Here is a 16,841-nt window from a genome sequence, read left to right as displayed (position 1 = left end):
ATGTTTTCAGGAACACATTACAGAAGAAAAAACATATGGTTTGCTCTCCTACAACTTCAAAGGTCCCAGCCCAGCAGTGATAAACTCACCAGCAAGGCACAGAGAAGCACTATCTAACAACAGCTTTCTGGCACTGAGGGACTTACACTGAATAACTCTGTCTATGAATATCTATGAATATCTATGAATAACTATCTATCTTTATAACTGTTGAGTATAAGATCAACCCTCAAAACAGAGAATCTTCCATTTTGTGTGTGTTTTTTTATAAGGCAGCACTGAAATAAATCTGTGTCAATCCCCCCCAAACTATAATTTATATAAACAATAAGTGCCTCAGATACAAAAAACAGTTAAATTCACATTTTTACAAGATGTCTGTTGTTCAGATTACATCTCAGAAGAAGAAAAATGGTTAGGTTTGCATATTTGTATCACTGTTGTAAAAGATTAATCTAGGCATATTGCTTTGCTTTGAAGGAAAACAGGAAATTATTGTTTTCAAAATTACACAACAATCAATTACCTTTTCAGGATGGTGCATGTCATATAGCATCTACTTACTTCAGTGAGGCACTCTTGCTGAAGTTAATGCTGCCTAGGATGTAATATTAATGTGGGCAACACTGTGAGGATTAAGTATGACGTGGAAGAACGTTGCAGTGAAAGACTGACAACACCTTCAGTGTGCTGAAGAAAGAGACTCAGAATGAATGATTGACAGGATTGTGAAGGTAGTGACATAAAGATCATTACCAATTAAGATGGAGGTGAAGGAAGAACTGGGGTCAAAAGGGCACCTGCCTCGTCCTCTCTCAAATTTGTGCGATTCCAGTTGAAACAGATGATCCTTTAAAAAAAAATCACAGAAAACAGCATAAGCCCTGCAGGCAAATAAAAAAATCCTCAGAGACCAACTTTAACTTTGTTATACTTTTGTTCTGAATTGAATTCATTAGGGAGTAAATGCAATTACTGTTGCTCACTGATATACTTGTAAAAATTATCTGGGTTTCTACAAATCACCATTGTGTTTTCACTGCCCAGAAAAGTCATTAAAATATGCAGTAAAATTTTACTTGTTTAATTTCTATGGGAGTAGGGAGGGAAGATTCCTCTATCTTTTCTCCAAATCACCTAAACATTAGATAGATATCTAGCCATGGAATGTATTTTTCTCTCTTTAAACATTTTTTTTTCCAGTAGTAGTTAAATATATCATGCTGTGTTATCTTCTGTTGGTAGCTTTGAGATGTTTATATATATTCTTCCTAAAAGTGTATTTAGGAATGAATCCACAGATACAGTTTTCAGAGCAGATGTGATTTCTGTAGTAAATTTAAAAGAATATCAGCATAAGAAGGATATTGGCAACTTTGTTAATTTTTGTTTGTATAAGGCTTTGAAGGCTGAGAATTACAATTCAAATTTTCGTTTGAAATGCTACTTTTGTCTCATCTTTCTCAGAAAAGTCCAATAAATACTGTTGTCTGATGAAATTATCAAGTGACAGCCATCACCTTTTTTTAAAAAAATGTGTAAACAACAACAAAAAATATTACAAAATCCTGGGTGGAGAATAAAAGGGAAATAGAGAGAAAGCTCATCTATAAAATCTTCATAAGCCACTCAGCCATCAAGTGTGTAACTAAGAAACATTATAATAGTCTAGGAGTTCCAGTTTGAAGTAAGTTTTATTCAAAAGGTTAATGAAATACAGACTATATAAACATATCAAATAAATTCAGTCTACCTATTCAGTAAACTAACCTCAGATTCAGGTTGCTAATATAATATTTTTAAGGCATAAAATGACCTCCATGACATAAAATAATGGCAGGACCTCCAAATCCCCCAGAACTCTGATGTGGATCTACTTGTATCTCTCCCTGGATCTTGCCCAAAGAGGTCCAGGAGCTTTTTAATGATAAAAGTCAGGTTTTATTAGACTGCAAATTAGAATAATTCAGTATTTCCTAAGGAAAAAAAAAATCTCAGTATATCTCCAGTGGACAAAATAAAAATAAATAAAAAATGTTAAACTTTTTTTTTTTTCCTCTTCATACTGTGTCCTGATAGTCCTTGCCATTATAACAAGTTCTTTTTTTCTACTGTTGGTTACAATTCATTTATTTGGGGGAGTATCTGTGGGAAGGTGTTACAGTGTATGCGTCTCAGTCCCCAGAAAGTTGTGCTTTTGAGAGGCACAGAAACTTGATTATGTGTCTGCTTTGTCTAATGTTTTATGCTTCCCTCTCCATTCAGGTCACCCTCCTGTGTCCACCCATCCAACTCTAAAACCTACAAATCTCTCTTCCCAAGCAAAACAAATATTCCCTTCTCTTTAAGTAGAGAAGTTATGCTCCTAACTGTTCATGGCAGTTATGTTTTCCTAAAAGAAACATAAAATATGTACAAGGAGAAAAGATGTAGAAGAGATACTAACCATTGCATGTGATGGAAAACTAATAAGATAATTAAAAAATAAAATAAAATAAGATAAGATAAAATGAAATGAAATAAAATAAAATAAAATAAAATAAAATAATAAAATAAAATAAAATAAAATAAAATAAAATAAAATAAAATAAGGAAAGTGAGAAAGTTGTGGAGCTGTTAGTGCCCACTTCTGGATGATTAATGGAATACCTCTATGTGCTTCATATTGTTGTACCTATCTTTCATTCCCATCTGTCTAAATAATGCATGACTTTTTTTTTTTTTTCCTGCAACTTCTGGTCAGAAAGAAAGAATTCCATTAGTAGGATAGTTTCCATAGAAATGGAATGTAACCCAGAATGCAGTTCTGGAAAATAAAACATCTCTTTTTTATCTACTTGAAGTGAAAAAGCCACCCCAAAATAAAAGCTAGTAACAATCCTAAAGCCCATGAGGTAACAAGACACTCAGAATCTTATATCTCCAGAAGCTCCTTTGTTGACCAAACCTGGCACATTATCCACAATTGTGCCTGATGTTAAAGCTGATGCAGCAAAAATATAAGCATTCTGGGTAGAGAGCAGTGTTGCAAGAATACTATTTTATGCTTTATCCGCTACATCTGTACATCAGTAGTAACTATTCCCACTCTGCTCTTGGGTAAATGTCAAACAATGAAGAAATATCTGTGTGTGTGGAAATCTCAACCCCATTCCACACTTTTCAGACATCACATACATACTTTTTTTTTATTATTTATTTATTTTTAAATTAAATACCATCATATTTTGGGTCAACAGTAGAAAAAGAATAGCAAGAAGAACTCAGGAAGGGAAAGAAAAACTTTCTGAAATTACACAAAGGGACTAGGAATTCATAATTGTCATAAAATATCATATAAAGGAATGTCTGATTTTATTTATTCTCTAATCAGGTATTAAAAATAAAGTTACTCATGAGAGAGCTAACCTTCTGTGACCTTAGCTAAAGTATTTGTCGATGGACCAGCTTAATAAAGAAAAAGAAGTTGTAGAAGTAAAAGGAGAGATAAATTCAGAGTTTCAAATTTAATATAATTTCATAGTCTTAATAGTTTCCATTTGTTTTTCCCACAATAAAAGAAAAATGGGCTTGCCAATGATAGGAAAAAGGAATAATATTGTAACTTATTGAAGAAACATACTCAGGTAAAGTGATCGAGTATGGAAACAAAAATATTTTGAATCAATACTTGTAGAAGTTATGTTATTTATATCTTGTGGTTTATGTTGTAAGGTTCATATTTCATCCTATAGAGGAAACAAAGTGAAATTTCCCTGGACAATATGTGATCTCACTTGTTTATCATAAATCAGATTATTCAGATCTTCTCCTGGTTAAACTCCACTCATACAGACCATTGAGACTTGGTGCATTGTGGGATTCTTCCAGAAGATGTGGAACGGTTTTGAGTCACTGTACTCCAAAGTCTAGTATGACAATGAAAAAGTTACTAATGTAGTTAACCATTCACCTGAGAATTAGAAAAATCAGTGATGAAGATAAGCCCGTCTCTTTTAACATTCATGACATATACGTGTTTAATACAGCTAACTGTATAACCATGGAATGAAAACATTAGGCAGCATGCATAGTGTCCGTTCACTATCTATATTTTAACAGCTGGAATTTCTGAATTAGGATTATAACTTAAATATATAAATCCTTGCTAACAGTGAAAGTAAACAAAAGTTTGGATTTCAGTGTAACTTGGAGATGTTTCTAAATGGATCTCATCAGGCTGACTGAGGATGATACAAAACAGGATGCACATCTTGTAAATGCTTGCAGATGCATGAAACTGTCTGAAAAGTCACTGCAAAATGTAAGCAGTGACTTCTCCAGGAGAGATTTTCCACTTTCACATTTTAGGACAGCATACCAAATATTCCATGGTTGCAATAAGTTATTCCCATTACTGAAGCAAGTAACTGAAAATCAGGTGTTAAATGTGTCAGCTTCCACAGGATGCCAATTTAAATGAAATAAGCGTTACACATTAAACCAGCTTTGAAGGCTAATACCATAATTCTAACCCTCCTTGCTCTTCGTGACATTGGAATACTTTGAGAAATGTCAGAAGAAAACTGACAGTTTCCTCATTATTATCCAACACAGCAATTCAACATCGCAACTTATTTTACGGGCACTCCTCAGTAGTTAGGATATAAGTCATGCAAAAATATATATGTAGGACTGGGAGTGGAATTACTAATTTCTTCATGTAGTTTGGAAAAAAATGGTGCTCTGGGTTTGATTTATGATAACTGTGACTCAGAAAACCTTGTACACCTTTAAAATAATTGTGTAGTTTAAAAGGATAGAAGATATTTCCAAGGGTGTCAAGCATTTTACCATTAACTTGATATGAATTGATAATTTTAGACAATGAAGAAGAATGTAGGTTATAAATAATAATGAAAGAAAAGGTCAATCAGAGACATTAAAATTTAAAGATTGTATTTAACTTTTGTAGCAGAAAATTGCTTTCTCTCATGCCAAGTGCTGCTTTGCTCTGGTTCGACAGCATTTATGCATGTGATTAATTTAAAACATATGCTTTCTTCCATTGCTATTCAGCAAAGTACCTAAGCCTATTCTCAGCTTTAATGCAATGTCTGTATGTTTTGACTAAATCAGGGGCTTAGAAAATATAGAGGCTTTGTTTGGGATTTCCTATGATATAATTTTTATGAGAAAAATAATTTGATTTTCTGGAAGTGGATTTCTTTTTCACTCTCAATTGTTAATATTTTCCAGGCAACAAAAAAAGTAAAACATACCACAGTGACATTTTTAAAGGAAATTTAAACAAATTCAGAACCTTTAATTATATTCTTAACTGTATATGCATACTTGCAAAGTGTAGAACCAAGGTCTGCTCTCCAGGAGATGTGCCTTTTTATTGTTATTATTATGTTACTTCCTAACACTATAACTCACTGCAAAAAATTCATTCTTAGCACTAATGATCTCATAATTACATGACCTTAGAGTATGCATGGCATTACATGCAAGAACTATTTGTTGTGTTTCATATATTAGGGGCCATATATTTTGAAACTTTTTAAAACAGAACTAATAAAAACTATGAAGGTTCACCTGCAAATAGTGTTGAATGGTGAAAATGTAAAATAGGGATGCATTGCGTGTGAGAAAGAATGAAAACGTTTTATTTTTTTTTAATATGGAAAATGTAGGGAGAATAAACATTAAAGATTGACCTTATTTAATCATAGGGTTCTGACTGAGGAAGAAAAACTGTTGGGGTAGGACAGGACACAATGGGACAGACTGATTTCATGAGGGAAGAATATCTTAATGGACTGATTGACTAAATGACCTGGTAAAGTGGGATTTCAATAAATGTAATTGGATTTGGGCTCTGAAGCCCAGAGCAAAAAGGAGAGCTACAAATGGAGGGGGTATGTGAAGGAGAGGGGTCCTGAGGGGTTCTTCACCTTTCTACTGTGAAGGAAGCATGTTCAGAAGCTTTCATTGCGTCTGTGTATACTGGTGCACAAGAGCTGGGAGGTTAACTCTCACTTGCAAGGCAATGTTCTCTCACAGGGTACTTCCATTGAGGTCCACTACAGTTTTGCCTTTGTTACTTGCCTTTGTATATTACTTTTATGACAACTACACTCAGACCCTTGTCACAAAATAATGGATATCATTCTTGGATTCACTCATTCTATGCAGTCATTGTTTTCTAATACTGTCTTAAAACCAAAGAAACAAAACAATAAAGTAACACATTGGAAAATGTGTGATTTAAGAACTTCACCAAGTTTGGTATCCAATGGGACAACATTGCAGCTCTATTGACTCTCTAAACTCCATGGGAATTAATGTAATTTATGAAATCTCCAAGTCAGTAACAAACTTTATTCTGTGAAAAATAGAATTTCAAGGTGTTCAAAATAGCAAATATGTTATTTATAAACAAAAAAATATGTGATGCTCATATGTACTTTCTCATTTATTCATATAATTTTTAATGCTGGTTTAATGTAACATTATACCTTTAAAGTCTGGCATTTTGCATGTTTATATGCACCCATGCACACTCACATGATCTAACCTAAGGAAAAATGAACTTATATTAATGTTAATCAAATATAATATTTGTAGAGAACTTCACTGATGTAACTGGATTCTTTTCTCATGTGAGAAACGAAAATCTAGTGAATACAAAGATATATTTTTGACCACAGAATAAACTTCATCTTGATTTAATTCTTTTTTGCACTATAACATTTTTAGTACATATACACATCTAGGAAAGATGAACCTTGACTTCACCATTTAAAAAAAATAATCTGAAAAATCACAAAACTTTTCAATAAATCAGAAGACAATATAATAAAAATACAAGTCTCCAAACTGAATTCTGACTCCATAGTGACCTGTCTTAATCTGTATGTCTTCCTCATCACATTTTACCTCACGTGGTAAAAGAGATAAACACTATATCTTTTCTTTGCATAACAACAGAAAATAACATATTGAGTTAGACCTGAAAAGACTTACATCATATATCCTTTTTGTATTGTAGCCCACATTTAGACAATAAGAAAAACATGTATTAGCAGTTTCTGATAATTAGAGTCCCAAATATTAGATGGGTGCCTGTCTGGTATAAATCCAACAGACTCATTAAAAAAAATTAAAAATCTAAAACCAGTAGAAAACTAATGAATACCATGGAGTTTATAAGTCCTTCTCCAACTGCTAGGCTATTTAAGTCAACAACTAGGATGCTCCAGAAGTGAAAAAATACCTTTCATTTCATGATGTAAAATCTTCTAAAAAATTTCAAATGTTAATTTTCATAAGTATCTGGCAAAAGCACTGGCAAAAAATAGTTCTGTCTGTTGTCAGAGGATTACTAAATTTGAAAATTATGCCTTCAATGTTCATTCAATGGTTATTTTCTGATCCAAATGGGGATAAAATATTAAGGCTAGGGTCCTCAAAGAGCCATTTGAAATAGTCAGATCTCCTCTATGTGACATAATTGAGATTATTTCAGGGGGGTAGTATTTCTTCCGAGGATCTGTTTTCAATCCTCTTACTCTTCAGTGACATACTGAAAAGATCAATCATCCTATGGGATGGGAGTGCATAAAATATTACAGACATTAAATCCTCCCTAAAAAATCAGATGTATTTTTCAGGTCTATGTCTTTTATTCTACATTCAAATGATTAATACACTTCAGGCACCAATGAAAATACCTGTTTAAAATCTGTAGCTGTGTCAGACTGCTGTCTGGGTTTGCTGAAGGATTAGAAATTTGTGACTTCTGTCAAAATATCTGGCCTAAAGTAACAGAAATAATGTATGTCTCTGAGTTAATTCATGTGAAATACTCCGGCAAAAGAAAAAACTGCATATAGAAATCATGGGCATCTGTCCTTGGCAGACCAGAGTTATTATGCAGAAGTGATTGAATTCATCAGAATTTTAGGAGACACACTTTTACAAAACCTTAGCTTAGTACAGATGAACTCATTAGGGTTTTATGGTGTATAGGACCATTGCCAACATAAATTATGATTATATTGCAATAGTATGATGGTTGGTATATATGAAAGTTCCAGAGATCCCATAAAGGATCTCTAGAATTAAAAAGATTTAAATATTTGTATATGGAGATATAGCCTTATGACCAGGTGAAAGAAGAGCTACAGAGAGCACAAAAACTATGCAGATAAGCAAAGGAAGTTTTGTGAGGAACTGCTCTGTATTTACACAGAACAGAGCCTAGACAGCCAAGAGTTTCCATTTTCCTTGATTTTGACAGTCTAAACTTGTCTTGAGACTGTGAGGGTCACACCAGAGCAAATACAAGATAAAAGTCTTTTTATCTGATGATTGCCATCATAACAATTAGGGGAGAAAAGTCAGGAAACAGGGAAGGATACAGCTCTGTATTTTGAGGTTAGATTACAGGATTTGATGATGAATGGAGGAACAGATGCATTAGGCACAGAGAAGACAAAGATTACATTCAACTGAAATGCATTTTAGAAAGAAAGAGATACTCTGGGGAAGTGCTCTCTGCCTAAGGGAGCCTTAGATAGCTAATAGTCCTTCCACAGAGCTACAGTAAGGCATGCCAAAATAGGCATTCTGGAAGAAAGGGCAAGGGATTGGATCCACTGCCTGAGGAGCCTCCAGCTATTTGCTCTTGATGACACTAATGAACTGTAAGAAATATTTCTTTTTAGTTTACTTTTTAATCTGGATTTTTTTTTTGATAGATCTTAGTAAGAAAAAATAATAAAAAAAATCAGTCAAATTATATAAGAATTATTGAGTATTAAGAGTGCATTTTATAAACCTGTATTATCTAAACCCTGTCATTGTTCAATTTTTGCTTGTTTTAACTACGATGACTAATACCTTTTCGTGTAGTACCTCCACTCCTCAAATAATGCCATAGAATTCATAAGGTACCCTCTCTTAGAAAAATAGTTTCTGTCATAAATAAAGGTGGCAGAATCTAAAAATCAGTATGATGAGGACTGGAATGTTTACCTATCCCAATCAGATTACCACACAGGTGGAATATTTCTTTCTCTTTGGGTTAATAACATTATACCTCTGTATTGATTCTTTCTCTCCTGACCATCTGTCTTTAATCTTCTAAAAGACAGGTTTAATACATTGGAAAATTCATTTCATATGGGTGATCGATTCATAATCTCTACCGATCTGCCAAATTAAATTTAAATTTCAGATATAGACATATTTAGATAGTGCCCAAAAGTAGTGTATGTCACTCACCCCATTTTATGGATAAGGAGTACTGTCAAACGAACCTGTTCTCCTTTACAATGTGTAAGATTGACTGATAAGAACAACTGTGCTGATATAGAATACTTGGCTTTCTCTGTGGCATTTGACTTACTACATAGCTATTTGATGAAACGATGTGCATTGTGGAATTATTAAGGTATATAAACTGCTTATTTATAATAAAGTATAGTTGTTATTAGGTATGTATTGATGAATCCTCCTTTCCTGAAGGTTTTCCTAAGATTTTGTTTTGTTTTGTTTTGTTTTTATAGAAAGCTGATTTTTTTATATATTATTTTTATTTTGTAATTTAGCACTGATTTAAACAAATATATTACTTCTGTAATGGTAACGTTTACGAATGATACAAAAAGACTCGTCAGGCATAACTACTGAAGAGAAAATGATAATAAGTGCTCTGAGTGTGTTCAGGTTATGGAATTCTCTAAACACAGACTTAAAGGTCAGAAGCTGACAAAATATATTTAACACAACCATATCCAAAGTGATATATCTTGGAAAAAGGACACAGTTTATATCATAAGATATTACTTAAGAATTCCCTAAAAGGTGAAGGCTCAGATCTTCATTCAGTCAAACTGCCTCCAAATACTGTAGTACCTTATTTGGGATCTTGGATATCATAAGTGCCTTGTTACAGCTAAAGGTGACAAGCATCTCTAGAGATCTCTTCATTTACCTTCTTATATGTGACTACTAATTATTTGTCTCAACTAAATGTGTAAAATTAACTGGAATAACTTTGGGCTCCAGAGAGTAGCTTTGAGTCAAGTGTATGTATACAAAAATGAGAATTTTCAGTGTGATGCTGTGCCAAGAACTCAGCACTTAAATCTGTGAAAAGAGGAATCTCAAACTGAAGTAGGGAAGTGACCTTGCCTCATCAAATACCATGTCTGGTTCTAGTGTCCACACTTCCAGAACATGTAAAAATACTGCAGAGTTCACAGGAAGGACACAAATATGGCTGAGGAATTCTTGTGGCAGGAGATTTAAGGAGCTATATTTATTCAGCTTATCAAAAAAGTGAAGAGGTGGCTTGATCTTTGTGTATAGGTAGTTACATATGGAAAAGATGTGGAAATGACAGTAAGAGAATTTTCAACTATGCTGTCACAGGCATATCAAGGTTAAATGGCAGGAAGTTGAAATTAGATAAATTTAACCTTGAGTAAGTGGCAATTTCCTAACTTTGAAAGCAATTAAATATTAGGACAGCTCACCAATGAAAAAGTGGATTTACCATTTTTTGGATTATTTAAAATGACAATACATATTTTCCTAAATATGTTTTAATTCAATATCTGGGATAAATTATCCATGCAGTGTGTGACTGATCACATAAAATGTTCTGGTGATCCTTTCAGGCCTTTGTTTCTATTTATGCAATACCAATTATTCTTTTCCAAGCAAAGCATTTGCAAGAACAGAATTGCCCATTCTTCATTAAACTTACTGAGCTTCACATATGTAACTGTTCATTAGGATAATTATTATAACTATCTCAAAAACTTGAATTCTCACATAGACATGAGCTTTGATTAGAAAGGAAAGTTTTTATGTCATAAGAGGATGTTTATCTTTTCTCAAAAGTATCAGAGATTGTCTAGTTTTGGAGATGGTGTTCTTTGAATCAGTGCATAAAATCTTTTTCATGTGTTGCTTAGCTAGTACTTGCTTATTTTCATAGGGATGCATACATAAAACATGGATTGAGTAAGAAATATTTCTTCAGATTAAGGTTGGTGTTGGTCTTTTTTTTTTTTTTCCTTTTTCCTTTTTCCCTGTTGCAGCACAGCACCTTTGTTTTTTGCTGTGAGCTTAGAGATAATGTTAATTTAATTCATTTCCTGTCTGAGTTTAGGTAACATTTTAATCTCTCTTGAAACACACACATATTTCACTTCTAAAACCTGAAGTCCTTTAATCTAAATGAAATTTGAGGCTTTTGGATGTTTTCATGTAATTTAACAGCCTGTGAGGTGGCAATTCAGACTAGATGATATAATTATCCCTTCTGGTCAAAAATTCTATGACAGTGAGTGCCTTACTTGATGTCACTTTATGTACATGAACTCTTGACATTAGTTTAAAGATCACTCAACTTAACTAATAGTTTCACATGAACTGCAGATACGGAGAACTTCAATAAGAAAGTAATTTCATAGTGTTTAGCATTGCAGATTCAATTCCACAAATAGATTGTGTTGATATACATGTTAAGATTTAGTGGATGGGTTTTTAAGTGGTGGCTTTTATCCTTCCAAAGAGGAACACTGTCTCTGAGCAAATATTTTCAGGGCAAGAATTTGTCACACATTCTATTTAATGAAGGACTGTCCAACACCCACTTCTGTTTGATCAGTGGAACCAGATGTTCCTCCCCCCTAATCCTCTGCAAACTGAAAGCGGAGATGAGGTAATAGGAAAAAACCATGGAGATGGAATAACTGTGCAGATCATTGCTTTGATTATAAAAAGATACGTCAGAAAAAAATATCTGAACATAATAGACATAAATATGTATAGAATTTTGTTCCTTAACAATCTGAAATAATGATGACTTTACCAAATGTTGGTCAAGAACACAAAAATTTTGCCATGTAAATATTAAACTAAGATATTAAACTGGAATACTTGTATGTTCCTGTAAAGGCTGTTTCTTTCTAACTTACATGTCAATTCACTTCAATTGTTAAAGCAAGAACTGAGGGACTTATTTTACCTACATTTTGGGGGGTGGAAAAGGCAAATGGAAAGCATATTGCACAGTTGAACCTTATCCTAATTACAGAATATATAGAAAAACAAGTGTCACTCCTCAAATCCAATGAATTATTAAGAGAAACACAGATTAGAAAGACAGGAGAAATTCCAGCCTGAATGAACTGTTCTACAAACAAGTACACCTGCTACTTCACTAAAGGCTGTTTCTTTCTAACAGGCCTTAAAGACTTGGAATTTAGAGCTGTTGTTCCCTGACAAGTGGAATCCCATCAGGCTAATTGAAGAGGAAAGAGCTTAATAAGCAGTACATCAGATTAGAAATATTTAGGGCGGGCTCCCTGAAACAACCAGGGTGTTTTGTGGAAAGGATGACTTAGTCCATCAGCTCTCTGAGGTGGAGAAATACAGCTGTAGGCAGTTTACTTAGTTATATGAGGCACTGAAAATGGTACTCTGCCAGCTCAACGTACACGTTAAAGATTTAGAGCATGTTCTGGAAGAAAAGTTCTTGATCATAGAATCATACAATCATTTACATCAGAAAAGACACTTAAGATTATCAAGTCCAACCATTACCTAACACTACGAAGTCCACCGCTACACCACATCCCTAAGAGCCACATCCACACATCTCCCAAATACCCCTAGGGATGGTGACTCTACCACCTTTCTGGGCAGCCCATTCTAATGCCTATCCACTCTTTCTGTGAAGAATTTTTTTTTTTTTTCTGATATCCAAATCTAAAACTCTCCTGGCGTAACTTGAAGCCAATTCTTTGTGTCCTATCACCTGTCACATGAGAAAAGGGACTGATGTGCACCTCAATACAACCTCCTTCCAGGTAGTTATAGAGAGCAATGAGGTCTCCCCTCAGCCTCTTTTTCTCCAGACTAAACAGCCCTAGTTTCCTCAGCTGCTATGTCTAATGCACTGTTCTTTACCACATCTTCCATTCCCTCAACAGGTTTTTCTCATGCAGATAGACCTTAGTCTCCATAAATCAGTTGTGTCTTGTTGTCTCCATATAGTTTGTAGAAAAAACCTAGGTTATTATTTCTGCAAATTGTTTTCTTTTGGAATTTGCACTCATTTTGCAGATCCTATGGAGGTTGAGTAATACACAAAATATATTAGCTGTATTTGGTGGAAATCCCATACATTGTTAAAGCTACTTTATGGGTTTGTTAATAAGGCAGTCTGGACCTTTGAAAGGTGCTCCTAAAACTTGCTGCTCTGTTGAATAGATAGCTCATTAAGAAAAAACATTATCTGACTGCAGATTTATCTGCAGTCTACATCTTCATCTGATTTACCTATGGTTCATCATAATTCATCTAGGGTATTTTGAGCTATTTACAACAGTACAGGAGAACTGTTTTACTAGTAAGTAGATGTGAAGAAACATTGACTGATATGGAAAACATTTCTTGTTCTCGTCTTCTTCTACAGACTCATCTTCTTATCTACTCATCTTCTACTACAACACTTTCTTTTTCTTTTCCCTAGTGGCATCAAAGGCAACAGGAGTGACAACAGTTGATTTGCCAAGAATTGAAGCAATTTTTTTTCTCTAATTTCCTTCATCTTTTCTTCATATTTTGTTTGAAGACTTATCTCATTTTGTTCTCACAGAGCACGTGGGAAGGATACATATTCAGTGCATCATGGGAAATTTGGGTTGGAGGATCTCTGACTCTTGCTTTGTTCACACACACACAAAAGTTAATTGTAATAAAATGAAGGAAATTCTTTTCTGGATGATAGACAAACCCAACCTTTTTCTGATCTGCATGGCCTTTTTGACATTTGGAAATATTTCATGAAGTCAGTGATAATGAGCTTACTTAGCAGCTGGCAATTACCTTATGTTTTGTTGGAGTATGCTCTTTTGTAGTATGCTCTTTTGGAAACTCCAGCTTAGTTCTGTCTTCAGAATCAGCAGTCAAATTTTTCCTTATTTGTAACTTCTAAATGGCAGAAAAATGTTGGGCAATTTGTTGAAATATTTAGATTTGGGAAAGCAACATTCATCAGAATCAAACCAATTAGAAAGAGAGAAAAAAATCAAAAGCTGGTTGTTGCTATCATTGACCATAATTGTATATTTTTAGAGAGGTAATATCTGGCAACAGCATTACTAAAGTGAACAGCCTGGAATTCCACAGCAGTATCAATTAAACCAATAATCAAATAAAATAACTGTATTAATCTGTCATACATTTATTTTTTCAAATGGTTATATAATGTATCATAGAATTTATAAATAATTTGAATTAGTAAAATATATTTCATGAGACTGTAGTTGTAGAACAAAAGTTTGAGGTGGAATTCAACAAATCCGATAAATGTTGCTTATTTTTTATATGATTAACATGCTCAAGTATAATTATTTAAAAATATTTAGTTGAAATAATTAAAACAAATTATTTAAAATAAATATCATGATATTTCTATAATCATGATCTATAGATACTACTTCTAGTATGATATTTCTATAAGCCATGAAAAGCATGAAAGAATAATTTAATCATTATATAAGGTATCTGAATATAACTTTATTATGAAAGATTTCAATCACCATATAGTAAGTTAGATTAATATTTTCTAGGAAAACTGATTAGGGGAAAGGACATTTTTTACTTTTTTTTTTTTTTGAGAAACTTAAAGGTTCTGAATGTCAGTAAGTTACAATGAATAATGCTCTGCCAATTAGGCAACCAAATTCTGCCTATTTTTGAGAAAAAAAATATTTTGGCTTCACTGATTGCTGACAGGAGTCCAGTGTTCTGCAAGACACAACTCAAACCTGTTTTGGATGAGAAAGTATGCATTTGTAGTTGCATAGGAAGGAAAGACTATTTACTGGAGGAAGAACATTCTTTTTCATTAGATGGAGTGCACCTCACAAAAGCATGCTAATTATTGAATCAGGATAGGCAATGATGTAGAATATGAATACAAGCATGAACCCATCTTTGGGATATTATCACAGTCCAAAGGAAGAACTGTTATACTTCATTTTCTTACCAAAAAGATATTCAGAAAAGGATGATTTAATGGAAGCATTCATTATTATCCAGCAACAAAATACATTTTCCTGCAACATGGGACTACTGAGACACAAGAGCTAGAATTATTTTGTTCCACCACACTGTTTCTCTTGTCTTTTTCAGTAAATTGCAAGGGCTGAGGTTATAGAAAATACAGTCCTGCTATTCTATCAAGTTCTTAAACGTCTACAATATCTAACTGTTATTAACATGCACATTACAATTCAAGAACCTGCAGTTTTTTACTGAGAGGATTACATCTTGCCTTGTCAGTATTGCTCAGGAAGCAATACTGACACTTAATTTAAGGTAGGGACCACAAAGCAAGTATTTTTTCTGTGTTGATACTTCTGGTTCATAATTCCATATGGGAGACTTAATGCTTTATATGCTCTGATAGCTAGGTATGTAGATACACAGAAGTCTGCTAAAATGATTTTTTTTTCCTCCCACACTTGATAACTCAAAAGGTCTGCAAAGTGTCATTGTTAAAAAGTATAGAAACATTCAAATATAAAAGATCTCAAAGAGATTCTGTTCAGAAGCAACCTACTTGACAAATCAAAATTAGATTTTTCTTATAATGAAGTTCAACATATTTAAAAATATGAATATATATAAGAAATTTTCTTTCTATGCAGTAACTATGTATTATAAACCAGCATTTACCCCTTAAATAAAAAGTCTCAGTTTTACTAGCTTTTTGTTTGTTTGTTTGTTTTTAAGAGACATGTTTTTGCTGCTGCATAGAATGGAATGTTCTTATATTTTTAAGATTGCTTTTGGTATGGTCAAATTTTCTCTTGTTGCATTGTGCTATTTTATCCCACTTCATTACAAATATTTATGTAGAGACATCTTTTTTCTTGTAATGTCTCCCCCTAAGATTATAATTCTCTTAATCAGTTTTCTGTTCGCTGGAAACATCACTAGTATCTGGGGAGCATGTTATCAAGCCAGATGGGATGCAATTGTGCTCTGAACTGGGTAGTAAAGAAGAAATAGATGCATTAATGTATAAGAAAGAACAAACCTGTTTTTGTACAACTGTTCTTAGTAATAAAAATAAATTCAGAAAAATGCGGAGAGTATGATGCTGTCATGGTCTCCATCTGAGGCTGGCTGGGAGCCAGTAGTGCTGTGTAAGGATCACTGTATTCCCTGATTAGGTTATTTCCATGGCTGAACCTAAAGAGTTTGGTGAGCAGCTGCCAACCATTTGTTATTCTCTTTTCCATGAAAGTCAGACAGCCAGACAGAGGCAAGAGAGCTGAGGTGGAGGAAACTGCAAGACAATAATTGAAGTTACTGACTCAGGATACTCTCACCAGAGAGAACCACAGAGTCTGAACTGCAATTTTCTGAGGACAGATCTGGTCTCTTTACTTCCTGCAGTTATATGATAACCTTATCCTTCAAGATTACAATTTCTCCACTCAAGCACATACCATGTGTTATTTTTAAACTACCATGCACATGGCACCTGTCTTTTTTTTAATCCTGATGGTCAACTTTTCAGATAATGGAAACTAGTGTAGCTACTTATGTCCTTATAGCTACTGGTGTAGCAAATGAGTTTCCTGTTGGTCTACATAAACAGAAAAATTGTAATTTTCCCATGACTTCAGTGTGAGTAAAGTTTTAGAACTTCAGTTTTAAAAGGGAGAATAATAAACAAAAAGAAGGAAAGGAAGGACAGAGATACATAAGGGGAGGATCATGGGCCACACATTCTTATATACAAATCTTGTTTCTCA

General features: G+C 33.6%; 1 protein-coding gene across 2 annotated transcripts in view; it reads right to left on the bottom strand.

Moving 5' to 3' along the window:
• The window catches only part of SEMA3E (semaphorin 3E), a 144,596-nt gene that overhangs the window by 36,110 nt on the left and 91,645 nt on the right, over positions 1 to 16,841 (bottom strand). Inside the window, exons 5-6 of one of the 2 annotated variants that reach the window (XM_035549404.2) lie at positions 13,897 to 14,001; positions 757 to 850 (exon numbers count right to left, since the gene is read on the bottom strand). In XM_035549404.2, the coding sequence (XP_035405297.1) occupies positions 757 to 850; positions 13,897 to 14,001 (199 nt within the window). The remainder of the gene's footprint in view (positions 1 to 756; positions 851 to 13,896; positions 14,002 to 16,841) is intronic. The other variant, XM_035549405.2, reaches the window with a different exon arrangement.

The sequence above is a fragment of the Cygnus atratus genome, chromosome 1, assembly GCF_013377495.2.
Source record: "Cygnus atratus isolate AKBS03 ecotype Queensland, Australia chromosome 1, CAtr_DNAZoo_HiC_assembly, whole genome shotgun sequence".
Taxonomy (NCBI): domain Eukaryota; kingdom Metazoa; phylum Chordata; class Aves; order Anseriformes; family Anatidae; genus Cygnus; species Cygnus atratus.
The sequence above is the reverse complement of the archived record's forward strand: the minus strand, read 5'-3'. Positions and strand labels throughout refer to the sequence as shown.